The sequence below is a fragment of the Monodelphis domestica genome, chromosome 6 (genome assembly GCF_027887165.1).
Source record: "Monodelphis domestica isolate mMonDom1 chromosome 6, mMonDom1.pri, whole genome shotgun sequence".
NCBI classification, from domain to species: domain Eukaryota; kingdom Metazoa; phylum Chordata; class Mammalia; order Didelphimorphia; family Didelphidae; genus Monodelphis; species Monodelphis domestica.
The window spans coordinates 40,341,971-40,356,381 of record NC_077232.1 but is presented as its reverse complement, the minus strand read 5'-3'; the positions used below and the strand labels follow the sequence as shown (position 1 = coordinate 40,356,381).

At 41.3% G+C, this 14,411-nt stretch overlaps 1 protein-coding gene across 1 annotated transcript in view; it reads left to right on the top strand.

Moving 5' to 3' along the window:
* The window catches only part of TRIM44 (tripartite motif containing 44), a 190,774-nt gene that overhangs the window by 61,022 nt on the left and 115,341 nt on the right, over positions 1 to 14,411 (top strand). The window contains exon 3 of the mRNA XM_007497329.3: positions 10,441 to 10,680. Within this exon, the coding sequence (XP_007497391.2) occupies positions 10,441 to 10,680 (240 nt within the window). The remainder of the gene's footprint in view (positions 1 to 10,440; positions 10,681 to 14,411) is intronic.

Genomic DNA, 14,411 nt, shown 5'->3' with positions numbered 1-14,411 from the left:
CCCAAAGGGGCTGATGCTTCTCTTGCCTCCACCAAATCTCGCCACTAGGGTATCATCCATGTGGGCTCTAGGTCATCCTTCATCCCTCATCATAGATCTTTCTGATTCTTCAAGTTGTCTTGGGCCGAAATAATGTCTTACTCTAAACTTTTGTTGGTTCTTCCCCTCCAGGACTCTATTTGACATTTCATCTTAATTTTTTTTTTGGAGGACAATATTGGGAGAACTTAGCTAAGTACTTTCTCTACTCTGCTATCTTCACTTTTTTTGTTCTTTTCAAAATAAATGTTTTGGTCATTTGTTTACATTTAAAAAAATTTTTATTTTCCCCTTTACCTCTTTACCTCTCCCTTCCTAGAGAATCATCTAAATAAAACAAAAGATGTTTTTAAAAAGGAAAAGAGAAAAGACCAGAAAAACTAACCAAGACATCAAATAAATTTCTTGATACATGCAGTATTCCACGTCCACAGATTCATCATCTTTGCAAAGGAATGGGATATCTTCTCGTCTGCCACTAAGTAGTAATGTTATCTTGAACAAATAACTTCCCCATTCTGAGACATAATGTCTTCCTCTATAAAATGAGAAGGTGGGATGAACCCCTATTCTACTTTTTAATGTCAAACAATCAATAAGCATGTATGAAAAACCTCCTATGAGCAAACATGTGAAAACAAATAAAGGGAATGAAACACTTCCCAGACTTATGAATCCAGTGACTTTCTTGAATTTAATTCAAGAAATATTTTTGTTTTTAACTACTTCCTCCTCCACTTTACCTTCCCGTCTATTAACCATACCCTTTTCTTATTCTTCTTCTACTTCTCTATAGGGTAAGATAGGTTTCTATACCCAAATGAATATGACTATTATTCCCTTTCTGAGACAATTCTGGTGAGAGTAAGATATGAGTATTGTCCATCACTACTCTCATCCTCTCTTCCATGCAATTGTTTTTTTTAATATCTTTTTAGGTGAGATAATTTACCCCATTCTATTTCTCCCTTCCTATTTCTTTTAGTGTAATCCTTTTTTTTACCTCCTTGATTTTGTTTTTTGGATATCATATCATCCTAGTCAATTAATCTCACATTGTCTATCTATGCCTATACCTTCTAATTGCCCTAATAATGATTAAAAAATTAAGTTACAAATGCCATCTTTCCATGGAAATTTCCAGGAAAATAGTTTGATCTTATTAACTCAAATTTTCTCTTTCTGGTTTACTCTTTTATGCTTCTCTGGTCTTAAATATGAATATCAAATTTTCTGTTTATGTCTGGTATTTCCATTAGGAATATTTGGAAATCTTCTATTTTATTAAGAGACCATTCCCCACCCCCCCAAAAGCATATACTTAGTTTTTCTAAGCAAGTAGTTCTTGGTTATAAACCTAATTTCTTTGCCTTCTGGAATATCATGTTTCAAGCCTTCTGATCCTTTAATATAGAAGCTGCTAAGTCCTTTTTAATCCTGACTGTGGTGCCATGATATTTGAATTTCTCTTTTTTTCTGGCTACTTGTGGCATTTTCTCCTGGACCTGGGAGTTTGGGAATTAGGCCATAATATTTCTGGGAGTTTTCATGTAGGGTTTTATTTCAGGAGGTGATTGGTGGATTCTTTCAATTTCTTTTTTATCCTCTTTTTCAAGAACATCAGGGCTGTTTTATTTGATCATTTCTTTCATTATGATGCCTAGGTTTTTCATTTGTTTTTTAACCATGGTTTTTAGGTAGTCCTATACTTCTTAAATTGTCTCTCTTGGATCTATTTTCCAGGTCAGTTGTCTTTCCAATTACATATTTCATATTTTTCTCTTTTTCATTCTTTTGATTGTTTTATTGTTTTTTATTTTTTCTTGATGTCTCATGAAATCATTAGCTTCCACTTGCTTAATTCTAATTTTTAAGGAATTGTTTTCTTCAGTGAGCCTTTGAACCTCCTTTTCTACTTTCCACTTTTTTAAAGAAATTCTGTTCTTCATTGGATTTTTTGTACCTCTTTTCCATTTGGATTAATCTTTTTAAAATATTATTTTCTTCTTGTATTGCTTTCATTTCTGTTCCCCATTTTTCCTCTGCTTCTCTTCTTTCATTTCTGAAGTCCTTTTTTGAGTTCTACCAGAGCCTGAGACAAATTCCCATTTTTCACTGATGTTTTACATGTAGCTATTTCAATTTCACTGTCCCCTTCTGAATGCATGCCTTGTTCTTTTGTGTCTCCATAATATTTTTTTTATGATTATAGGGTTTTTTGATGCTTGTTTCTTTTCTTTTTTCTTGACTTTTATTTTTATCTTAAAGGTAGAGTCTGTTCTCAGGGTAGAGGGGCACTTTTTTAAGCTTTATTTTTTCCATGATACTAACCTCAGCTCTAGTTCTGGATTTCTGGAAGCTTCAGTTCTTCTGAGGTGGTATGATGGCCTGTGGGCTGAGAGCTCTGAAAGCCACCTCTTACACATGATTCAATATCCTTCAAGTTCTGATGATGGCTTGAAGGACCCAAAGTACTGTAAGATACCTTGAGTTGGGGCTTGGGGTCTCACCTCAGCCTTGGGCAGGAACTCTGGGCTTCTCCTTGAACTTGTACCAGCCAAACACAAACTCATACTGGGGTTCCAGGCATTATTAAAGGTTTGTGCTAGTGTTTGGCACTTCAAAGGGTGAGTGTGTGGGTGTTCTACTGTTGGGTTGGGCAGGATCTCATTTCCCTGATGTGACCCAGGTTTAGAACCTCATACAGTAGGGATAGGGTGGAGGACCTTGCACAGATGCTCCTTGGAGGGGCCTTGTTGTAGACTGTGGTTCCTCTCTCACTCCAGTGAAACAGACTCTCTTTGCTTACCTTATAAGTTGTTTTCTGCAGAAAAACTACTTTGCTCCATCCACCTGTTGGTTCCACCACTCCAGTATTCATTTTGAAGCATTACTTTGAGGTTGGTTGGAAAGGATTCTCAGAGAGGTTCAAGCTTTCTGTGCCTCTACTTCTTCCATCTTGGCTTGCCTCCCTCAAGAAGCATTTTAAGTGCCTACTGTGTGCAAGGAACTTTTGTGGTTCTTGAGAATATTAAGACAACAAATTCCTTGTATTGAGGGACCCTCTAGTCTATTGAGGGAAGGACAATATGTTGCTTACATTATATAAACAGATATAAGATGATTGGGGAGGAAGAAATCACTTAACTATTGGGATGAGGAAAGACCAGTGGATTTGAAGAAACCAAAGGATTCTAAGAAAAGGGAAAGCGGGAGAGCATCCCAGGCATGGAGAGTGGCAGGCAAGAGATGGAACATCTACTTTGTAGAAAAGGAATCATCCACAGCTCCTGCTGATTCCAGATGCCTGATAACATCTACTCATTTGCTCCTCTGTCTGGAGTGGAAGGAAAGAATAAGTAGCTATACCTCAGAGAGTTCCCTTCAACTCACCTTTCAGTAAATCCTGAGTCAACCTTCTGGGTCCTGCTTGTAGACATAGCCTTTTATTGGGAAGGAAACAGGCACTGAGTTATTCTGGACCTAGCTGAACTCATGTGGCCTCTAAAGCTAAGCATTCATTGGTTCAAACTTTTTTGTTTGCCTCTTGGTGAGATGACGTCAGCTAGAAGGGCTGATATTGACAAGTGAAACTCCTAGATTATACCAGAAATCCCTCTGAGCTCCAAAATTTTGTGAAACTTTGAGCCTCTTCTTCATAACCTCATAGATCTGGAGTTAGAAGTGATCTTAGGCATCACCTAGTCCTACCCCTTCATTTCACAGATGAGGAAATGAATGCCTAAGGAAACGCAGGCATATGGGTCATACAACCAGCAAGGAACCAGACTGGGATTTGAACTCGGGTTTACTGACTCTTTTACACTGTCCTAAACATCATGATTGGAACAACCCTATAAGGCAGGTAGTATGGAGATTATTGGCTTCATTTTACATATGGAGAAGGGCAGTTCTATAAGACAGTGGATAGAGAGCCAGACCAGGAGTCAAGAGGATTCATTTTTATGAGTTCAAATTTAGCCTCAGACATTTACTCCCTGTGTGACCCTGGGCAAATCATTTGCCCTATTTGCCTCAGTTTCCTCATCTCTAAAATGAGCTGATAAACCACTCCAATATTTCTGCCATGAAAACCCCAAATGGGGTCATGAAGCATAAGATATGACTGAAAAAACAACTGAGCCACATATATGGAAAAAACTGAGGCCAGAGATCTTACTTGCCCATCGTCACCTTGCTTCTAAGCATCAGAACTGCCAGAATTTGAACCCAGGTCTCTTGATTCCAAATCTAGTGTTCATTCCACACCATCAAGCTTTGGTACTGTCTATATGCCATCATCCCTTTTCACTACTTCCTCCTTCCTAAATGGCCTGGAATAGGGATGGAAACAGGCACGATTTAGATTTTCTCTGATTTCTCACTTCACTGCCCTTCAATGTCCTTCTTTCAGTCATATTCTGTGCACTCAATATCATGCCCGACCCTCTCAGCCTCTTCCTAGCACTCCAGGAAATTCATCTCATTCAACAGCGGGGTCCTCTCCCTGACTTTTGCCTGTGTGGTGTAGCCTGAGGCCAAGTGGACTAATGAATGTACACTCTACTTTCCTGATCCCCAGACCTCTTCTGGGCCAGTCTGTATGGATTACCTAACCCATTTCCCCACATCTGACAGGCGTCGTGAAGGGGACTCGCCTAGGGACAGAGGCTCCTGGGGAAGATGGCAGCTACTGCGGAACCCTTTCATCTAAACAGAAGTCTGACCCTTGGAGACATGGAGGGGGGCTTGGCAAACAAACAAGAAGCAAATAACTCAGAAACAGCTAGCTAAAGCCATGAGAGTGAATTGAGGTTTGCAATCTGGTCTTGGGCTCGACAAATGGTAGGGATCCAGTAAAAATAGCTAACATTTATAATATCCCAGGCATGGGTGCTTTAAATGATTACCTCATTCGAATCTCAAGATAACTCTGAAAAAAATTTTTTTTAAAAAAATGGAAAAAAAGGGAAAAAACGAAAAAAGATAACTCTGGGACTAGGTGCTCTTATTTTTCTCATTTTAGAGATGAGGAAATGAAGGAAGAGAAAATGTTAAATGACTTGTCTAGGATCACTCAACTAGTAAGGCAGAATTTGAACTCAGGTCTTCCTGATTCTGTGGCTAGTGCTCTAAGAGGCAGCTAGGTGTGGTGCTGTAGAGAGAATCTAGGACCTAGGCTACTTTGCTCTGTACAAGGTCTCAGGCTGACCCTTTGCCTGGAATGCATTCCCTGGATGCTTCTGCCTCTTAGAATTCTTTTTTTCCCCTAATCCTTACCTTCTGTCTGTCTTAGAATCAATGCTATGTATTGGTTCCAAAAAGTGTTAAGGGTTAGGCAATGGGAGTTGAGTGACTTGCCCAGGGTCACACAGCTAGGAAGAGTCAGGCCAGACTGCCTTCTAGAATTCTTAGCCTTCATTTAAGGCTCAGCTTCAGCATTTACCTACTGTGTGAGCATGCCCTCTGTTAGCATTCTGCCTTTTTAAAAAATCATCTTGCTTCTTTCTTACCTGGGCATATCTGTGCCACCATAATAGACTGTAAGGATCTTGAATGGGACTTGGAGACATTCAGGTCCTGTTAGATCTGTTCGGATGAAATATAAAGAATGTGAAAAAGAGAAATATGACATAAGTTTGGAAAGTGAATGAGGACAGGCTGCTCAGAATGTAGCTTTTACTTGATTGAGGACTGAAAATCAATATTGCCCAGATTTGGGGGGTAGGGGTATTATGCCTGGAGACCTCTAGAACATGGTAACAGACCTAGCTCTCCTCCAAGGACACCCAGAAGACATGGACTATTTCATTTTTGTCTGTGTATGTCCTGAGTGCCTAGTACAATGTTTGGCACATGGTCAGTGCTTAATCAATGTGGCATAGTGGATAGGGTGCCAGGCCTGGAATCAGGAAGACTTCTCTTCCTGAATTCAACTCTGGTTGCAAAAATTTACTAGCTGTATGACCCTGGGCTAGTCATTTAACCCTAATTGCCTCAGTTTCCTTATCTGTCAAATGAACTAGAGAAGGAAATGACAAACTACTCCAATATGTTTGCCAAGAAAACCCCAGATGGGGTCATGAAGAGTTGGACATGACTGAAATGCCTGAACACCAAAAATGAAATCACTTCATAGATTTACAGATGAATTACAACCTTAAAGGAATACCACAAATCCTTAAAGAACAGAGAGCATGGGTATCTTTTTTCAATTGTTCATTTCTGTCCAAACCTTATTCTTACATTTGTGTGTAATCATAAGATCCTTGGTTTCAAATCAGAAGGGCCCTTAGAGGTCGTCTAGTCCAACCCCCTTATTTTAGAAATGAGTAAATTGAGGCACAGTCAGGTAGTACAATCATGCACCAAGAGTTAGAAGGGAGTTCTGAGGTCATCTGGTCCAGCCCCCTCCTCCCTCCCAATTTTACAAAGAAGGAAAGTGAAGCCAGAGGTGAAGTGACTTGCCCCAGGTTACACAAGTTATAATGTCATTCTGGGAATCCAGCCCAGTCCCTTTGACTCCACATCTATCCATGACCACTTTTAATATTTCCAAAACATAGCTCAGCTGTCTTACGGATTCATCTTGCTAGGTGACTTTTCTTTTCTTTTTTTTTTTTTTGTAATCTCTGCTGCACATGCTTTGTAACTAAATGTAGTTCTTCACTGGCGTCTTTCTGTTTCTTCACCTACCCATTTTCAGAGCCTCAGAGGCAGAATGAGGCAAAGTAGATTAAAATGCAAACAAGCTTTAAACAAGGTTAAAATGCAAATGAATGGCCACCCTGCAGAAGCCAGTGGAATTAGGTGACCTAATCATAAACCCTATATCTATTTAAAAGAATTTCTCTTTTTTGGTCTCGTTAAGACTGAATGAAAAAGTACCCAGAGAAAGTGGATTACATTTTGGTGGTTCGTCCTATTTAGGAAGTGTAAATTTATGCAATAAATATTCACCTCTTGCTCAGAGGAAGCTGAGTATTCTTCTGGCTTAATAAGATTTTCAGCAACGTCAGTTTAAAATAGCTGGAGAGGTCTTGCCTCTTCCAAGGTGGTCAGTGGAAGCCTAGTATAGGGAGATGGAGCCTATTCCTTGCAGACAACCAGTGTCTGACCACCTGTAGTTGCTGTGTTTCTGACCTGTCTTGGCCGTAGTCCATGGTCCTGAATCTCTAGGGTCAGAGGTAGCAAGAAGCAAGTGATAGCAAACATTAGTGGGCGGAAAGCTGGATGTGGAGGCAGGAAGTCCTGGGTTCAAACCTCTGTTGAAAATGGATGCCTAGATGACCATGGGCAAAGTGGAAATGGGGATAATGATCCCTGCAGTACCTACTCCATAGGGTTGTGAGCCTCAGAAAAGACAATGTGTGTACAGAAAATGTTCCCTTAAAGAGCATTTCTCTGTCTCTTTTTCTCTCTCTCCCTCTGCCCTTCCCTCTCCCCTTTTGCTCCTACCTTCTGTTTCTCTCCCACTCCCTTTCTGTTCTTGTATTCCTCCTTTCCACATTTTCCTCTCTTTCCCACCTTTTTCTTTCTCTCCTCTCTTTTGATATGTCTCTCCTTTCTCCCTCCCCATCCTTCCCTCTCCTCTTCTGGTCCCTTTCTTCCCTCTCTGTCTCAATCTCTCCTCTATCCCTCTCTTTTCCCCTGATTTCCTCTCTTCCCCTCACTACCTCTCCCTTTTTCTCTCCCTCTCTTTCCCTCTCTTTTTTCTCTCTTCCTTCCTTCCTCCCTCCCTCCCTCCCTCCCTCCCTCCCTTCCTTCCTTCCTTCCTTCCTTCCTTCCTTCCTTCCTTCCTTCCTTCCTTCCTTCCTTCCTTCCTTCCTTCCTTCCTTCCTTCCTTCCTCCCTCCCTCCCTCCCTCCCTCCCTCCCTCCCTCCCTTCCTTCCTTCCTTCCTTCCTTCCTTCCTTCCTTCCTTCCTTCCTTCCTTCCTTCCTTCCTTCCTTCCTTCCTTCCTTCCTTCCTTCCTTCCTTCCTGCCTTCCTTCCTTCCTCCCTCCCTCCCTCCCTCCCTCCCTCCCTCCCTCCCTTCCTCCCTCCTTCCCTCCCTCCCTCCCTCCCTCCCTTCCTTCCTCCCTCCCTTCCATCCTTCCTTCCTTCCTTCCTTCCTTCCTTCCTTCCTTCCTTCCTTCCCTCCCTCCCTCCCTCCCTCCCTCCCTCCCTCCCTCCCTCCCTCCCCCCTCTCTCTCCCTTTTCCACTTTCTTTCTGTCTTCCTCTATCTGACTGTTTCTTTTGCATAGATATAGATGATAGATTGTGTACACACACATGCACACACACACTTCGTGGAGTTTTATTTTGGAGAGGGGTGCTGTAGATTCCAGAATTTTAATTTCATCAGTTTAAAAAATTCTTAGTGTGGAAACTGCTTACACACATACACATGGATAACCTCTTGATACTTTTACATTTAGAAAGTTGCCTAGGACACTGAGATCTCATACTGAAATGGTCTCTAGATATCATCTAGTCCAACTTACATATTGAGAAGAACACAGAATTTGGCAGAATAATATGGTGACAAAGTTCATTAAGAGTCAGAGAGAGGTTTCAAACTAGATCTTTCAAATGCTAAGTCTAGTCTAGTATTCTTTCCACTGACTCATGCTATTTCTCTGAGGTTGTGTTATATTATTCCTAGTACCTTTCAGTGTTAAATCCCTATGAATTGACCTAGGACCATGTCCAAAATGGAACCACATTAAGAATTCATGCCATGGTATATAGCCAGATTGACCTTCTTACCTCAAGTTCTTCACCCATTTCTCTCAATCTCCCATCTATCTCTTCTTCATCCTTTCACAAGTTATCTGTCTCCTATACCTGGAATATATCCCCTTATACAATCCACCTTCTATATCTGTTTTAAGCTTCATCTTCTATTTGAGATCTTTTGTAGTGTCCTAGATGCTAATATCTTCCCCCAAAATTATTTTGACAGAGTCAGAGAGAGAGAGAGAGAGAGAAAGAGAGAGAGAGAGAGAGAGAGAGAGAGAGAGAGAGAGAGAGAGAGAGAGAGAAGAACCGGGGTCTTGCCTCATAAGCAATTTTCTCTACCTACTAGCTCTCCCACATCACATCTCAGGAACCAATCATAGTTCCTTCATTTGCCTGTGGGATCAGTTTCCCATCTCATTGGTTTCAACTTCCTTTTTTTGAGGGCCTGTCTGTACTTGCACATCTCAATGGTAAAGGATCTCCTGATTGATAACATCAAAACAAAGCAACAAAGTTCTCTTCCCACACATATATGCATGTGTTGTCTTTCCTGATATAATGTAAGCTCAAGGAGGACAAGGAATGTTTCCTTTTGAATTGTATATCTCTAGCTCCCTGCCCAGTGTCTAGGATATTCCCTCCTCATCTCCACCTCCTGGTTTCCTTGACTTCTTGGAAGACCCAGCTAAAATCTCATCTTCTCAGAGAAGCCTTTCTCAATCCCCCTTCATACGGGTTGTTGTTCAGTCATGGCCATATTTTTATGACCTCACTGGGGTTTCCTTGGTAAAGACACTGGAGTAGTTTGCTATTTCCTTCTCCAGCTTATTTGACAGATGAAGAAACCAAAGCATTTGACAGATGAGGAAACAGCCAGTAAATGTCTGAGGGCCAGATTTGAACCCAGAACTTTTTTACTCCAAGCCTGGTGTTCTATTCATTGCATCACCTAACTATCCTTTCATTCTAGTGCCTTCCTTCTAATCATTATCTCCATTTTATCCTGTAGATAGCTTGTTTATCCATAATTATTTTCATGATTTCTCCCCCATTAGACTATGATCTCCTTAAGAACAGGGACAGTCTCTTGCATTTCTCTATATTCCATTGCCTAGTTCCCAGTTGACATTAATGTGATTATTTTGGGAAGTGAGGTGGCTCAGTGGATTGAGAGCCAGGCCTAGAGGCAGGAGATCCTGGGTACAAATCTGGCTTCAGATTCTTCCTCAATGTGTGACCCTAGGCAAGTCACTTAACCCCCATTGCCTGGTCCTTTACTGCTCTTCTGCCTTGGAACCAATATACAGTATTGACCCCAAGACAAAAGGTAAGGGTTTAAAAAATAAATTAATAATAAGGGACTGTTGACTGACCAGGGGACTAATGTTTGATTGATTGCAGGCTTCATGACAATGACACTCCAGCCTAGTTCTCTGCCCTCAGAACATTTCTATGTCTTTGTGATGTCTGAAAGAGACTGATAGAAACTTGTAGGAGATGGTGAGGAGTTGTTATTCTATTTAAACCTATCTACTGAGCATTATTAGGATGGAGAGGTGGAAGACTTCCTTGTTTCTTTTAGTGTTGCAAAAGAGGCAGGCTTGGTATTCCGCCTAGCACCCCTCCTTTTCTGTGTTCACGCTCCTCTTTCTTTCTTTTTGCCCATGGGTAATCTGCAGGTCAGCCGGAAGGAGATGAAGGTGTGCATCCAGCAGGAATTCGACAAGGTGCGGCAGCAGGTCTGTGAGGAGGAGCGGAAGGCCCTTCACCTGGTGGACCTCCAGGAAGCCGTGGCCACAGCACATGTGACAGAGGTCTTGGCCGAAATCCACGTCCACATGGAAAAGTTGATGGCAGAGATGGCTGAGATCAGACACCAGCTTGATGCCTTCAATGAGTTAGCTTCCGTGAAACCAGAGGTAATAATGGCCAGAAGTGTCCAGCTGGTTAGGAGCATGGAGACCAAGGAAGAAAGCTGTCCTCTCTCCACTTACGACACCTACTTAGGGACCCGGAGAGGGTAATTCTTTTGTCAGGATCAAAACACCTCTCTGTAGCAGAAAGCTAAGAGGCCTCTTAGGCATAATCTGCCCACATAAGCATGTAGAAATTATATGATCCCACAATCGAAAATCACAGAAACTCAGGATGGAAAGGGACCTTGGAGACCATCTAAGCCATTTGTATCTGGGCAAGAAACCCATCTACAATATCCCAACAAGGGGTTAGCCAGTCTTTAATTGAAGGCTTCCGTGGATGGAGAGTCACTTTCTTGTGGGTTACGTTTGGACAACTCTTGTCATTAGGATGTGTTTCCATCCATGGAAACCAAATCCCTAGCAGATTTCAGCCACCCTCCCTTCTTGTGTCAGAGGGATCTTAACAACATTGGGGAGAATGCTTCTCCTGACATTTAATGGCGGCAGGGTGAAAGAGTGACAGCTTAGGCCAGATGGGCATCTTGGGTTCTTCTGGTGGCACCTTACAGGGCACCATGGAGATATTAGTGTTGGTGATGGCTAGGCACATAGCTGGCATGACTTGCTTTGGTTCAGGGCATCTTGCAGTAGTAGGAAAAGGAAACTGGTACCCAGAAGGCAGATGTCCTCTAAAAGATTCTGATAGGAAAGATGACTTGGTTGGTGGATAAATTGATAAATTCAGATTGATCAATCAGAAACTACTACATGAGTCAGCATGAGTATAGGTGAAAGGGTTTTTGATTTGGATTCAGAGGACTTGGGGTCGAATCCTGGGGCTTTCCCTCACTATGACAAAATCACTGTGTCATCTTGGTCAAGTCACTTTATTTCTCTGGGCCTCATTTTCCTGTGTTAACTTGGAAAAAAGACAGAAGTACTTAAATCGTCAGAAAAACTAAGTCTTTAATCAGGAAAGGGAAAGGTTCAATATTTGGCCACTACACAAAGCCCAGAGCCAAGAACTTTACAGGACCTACACCCTGGGACTCTGGGAACATATTCCTGGGAGTATCACTGCACTAGCTGATGGCTCCAAGGAACCATAGAACTTTGGGAACTTACATACCTCTTGGAGAGCTGGAGTCAGGGGATTATGATTGATTGGCTTTACAATGGCTACCAGGAAAGGAGAAGTCCAAGACAGGATTATCAGGGAGAGGCTGATGGATACAAAAGGGAAAGGTCCAGCCAAGGGCAGGGCTACCTGGGAAAGGACTTTGATACAATGGGAGAACCTACCAGAACAACAAGGGTACTTCACATTGATTAGATTTGCTAGCCCCGCATCAGCTAGGATCATCAATTACCCCAATGTTCAGTCTGAAAACTGGGAGTCAGGACGAAATCTTAGGGGAACAGGGCAAACTTGGGGTTTCCAGATTTCAACTTGACACCCACAAATATAAAATGAGAGACTCTACCGCAAGACCTGTGAGGACTCTTACAGCTCTGGATTTGTGAGTGTAGGACAAATTATTTAACCTTTCTGCCTTAGTTTATTCATCTGCAAAATGGAGGTAATAAAACTTTACCATCCTCAATTATGAGGCAGCTAAGTATCCTGATGGATAGAGTACTGAACCCAGAAATAAGAAGACTTGAATTCAATTTCAGTCTCTGATACTTACTAGTTGTGTTATCTTGAGCAAGTCCCTTAACCTCTGTTTGCCTCAGTTTCCTCATCTATGAAATGGGAACAATAATAGCATCTATCTCCCAAGGTTATTATGAGGATCAGATGAGATAATAATCATAAAGCACTTAGCACAATGAGTAGCATATAGTAGGCTCTATATAAAGGCTAGCTATTATTCTAAGGATGATGTTGTTAGAAGACTGACAAATTGGTCTATCAGAATCACAAAAGGAGTATCTGAGGCAGGACATAAACTCAGGTCTTCCCAACTCCAAGGTTACTGCTTTGTGACCAACGTATCAAATATGTACTTAAAAATTCAGCCAGAATCATATTAAAATGGAAATTCAAAATATTTAGCAAAATGAAGTATAACATAGATAATGTTCATATGTGGTTTTCTTAAGTCACTATGCCTCGGGCAGGGATCCTTATTGGTGGCCTCCTTTCTTTTTGAGTTTGATGCCTCCTTCCCTCCCAGCTCTAGACCCTTTTCAAGTGATAGAATAGTGGGAAAAATAGTTTTAAAATGAAGCCTTATATTCTAGGTTGAGAATCAGGAGCCCTGGATTCTAGTTCCAACTGTGTCTCTCTCAAGCTAGCCATCTCCACCTTCCATAGCTCTGTTTCCAAATCTGAAAAAAAATTAGAGGTTTAGATGAAACGCCCTTATTTTCTCATAGACTCAAAACTGTAAAGGGACCCCAAGAATATCACTTAATTCAGCCTTTTCCTTGTAGAGAGGAAACTGAGGTCTAGAGGGTCTGGGGATTTGTCCAAGGTGGTCCCTTGGTCCACCTGAGATGCTGAGTTTCTCATGGATGCTAATCTGCCTCCCAGTCTTTTCTTGAGTCACACTTTTAAAGATCCTTGTTCCTCCCTAACATTAGCCATCCATTAAGGGTCTCCCCACTGCTGGTTAACCCAGTTTGAATTGCTCTTAGCCAGGGAGGAGAGAGAAAGGCCTCAGGAGCCTGCTATGCATAAAATAAGCTATTAGTAACAATAAGTAGCATTCAGCTGGCAAAAGCTGCCACAATAAACTGTTATCATCTAATAGCCTCCTGTTCCAGCTAATCTGGTAACTCATTGGTCAGAGCAAATTTCCTCCACATCTCATGGACTCAGTGGGAAAATTCAACAAAGATTCAAAAATGTGCTTGTGATTAATTCCATTCTTCCAAGGAGAGTTCTTCCTCCTTTTCTTCTGAGGCATGATATAGGATTTTTAAAAATATCACCTGCGTTGGGAATGTCATTAAGTGTGTGTGTGTGTGTGTGTGTGTGTGTGTGTGTGTGTGTGTGTGTGTGTGGCACTGAAGAAAAAATGTACATGTACTTATTTAAGTATATGGCATGCATAACTTGGTAAAAAGGATTTGAGTATTAAAGCACATAATTATATATGCACGGTTCATAATCTTGGGTCCATGAACTAGCAATTTTAAATATTTTGATAATTGAATTCAAATATAATTTATATAGTTTCCATTGTAATCCTATGTATGTTATTTTATGCATTTAAAAACCTTCTGAGAGCATAATTCTAAGGGACTCATGAGAAAGAACACTATCCACATTCAGAGGAAGAACTGTGGGAGCGGAAACACAGAAGAAAAACAACTGCTTGACCACATGGTTCGATGGGGATATGACTGGGGATGTAGACTCTAAACGATCACCCTGGTGCAAGTATCAATAATGTGGAAATAGTTATTGATCAATGACACATGTAAAACCCAGTGGAATTTTTCATTGGCCATGGGAGGGGGTGGGAGGAGGGGAGGGAAAGAACATGAATCATGGAACCATGGAAAAAATATTCTAAATTAATTAATTAAATAAATAAACTTAACTTAAAAAATAAAAACCTTCTGAGAACGTGTCCATAGCCTTCACCAGACTGCCAAATGGGTCTAGGATACATTCAAAAAGGACTCCAAATTATATGTTGGGCAGCTAGGTAGAGAAGCAGATAGAGTACCTGGCCTGGAGTCAGGAAGACCTGAGTTCAAATTTGGCCTCAAATGAG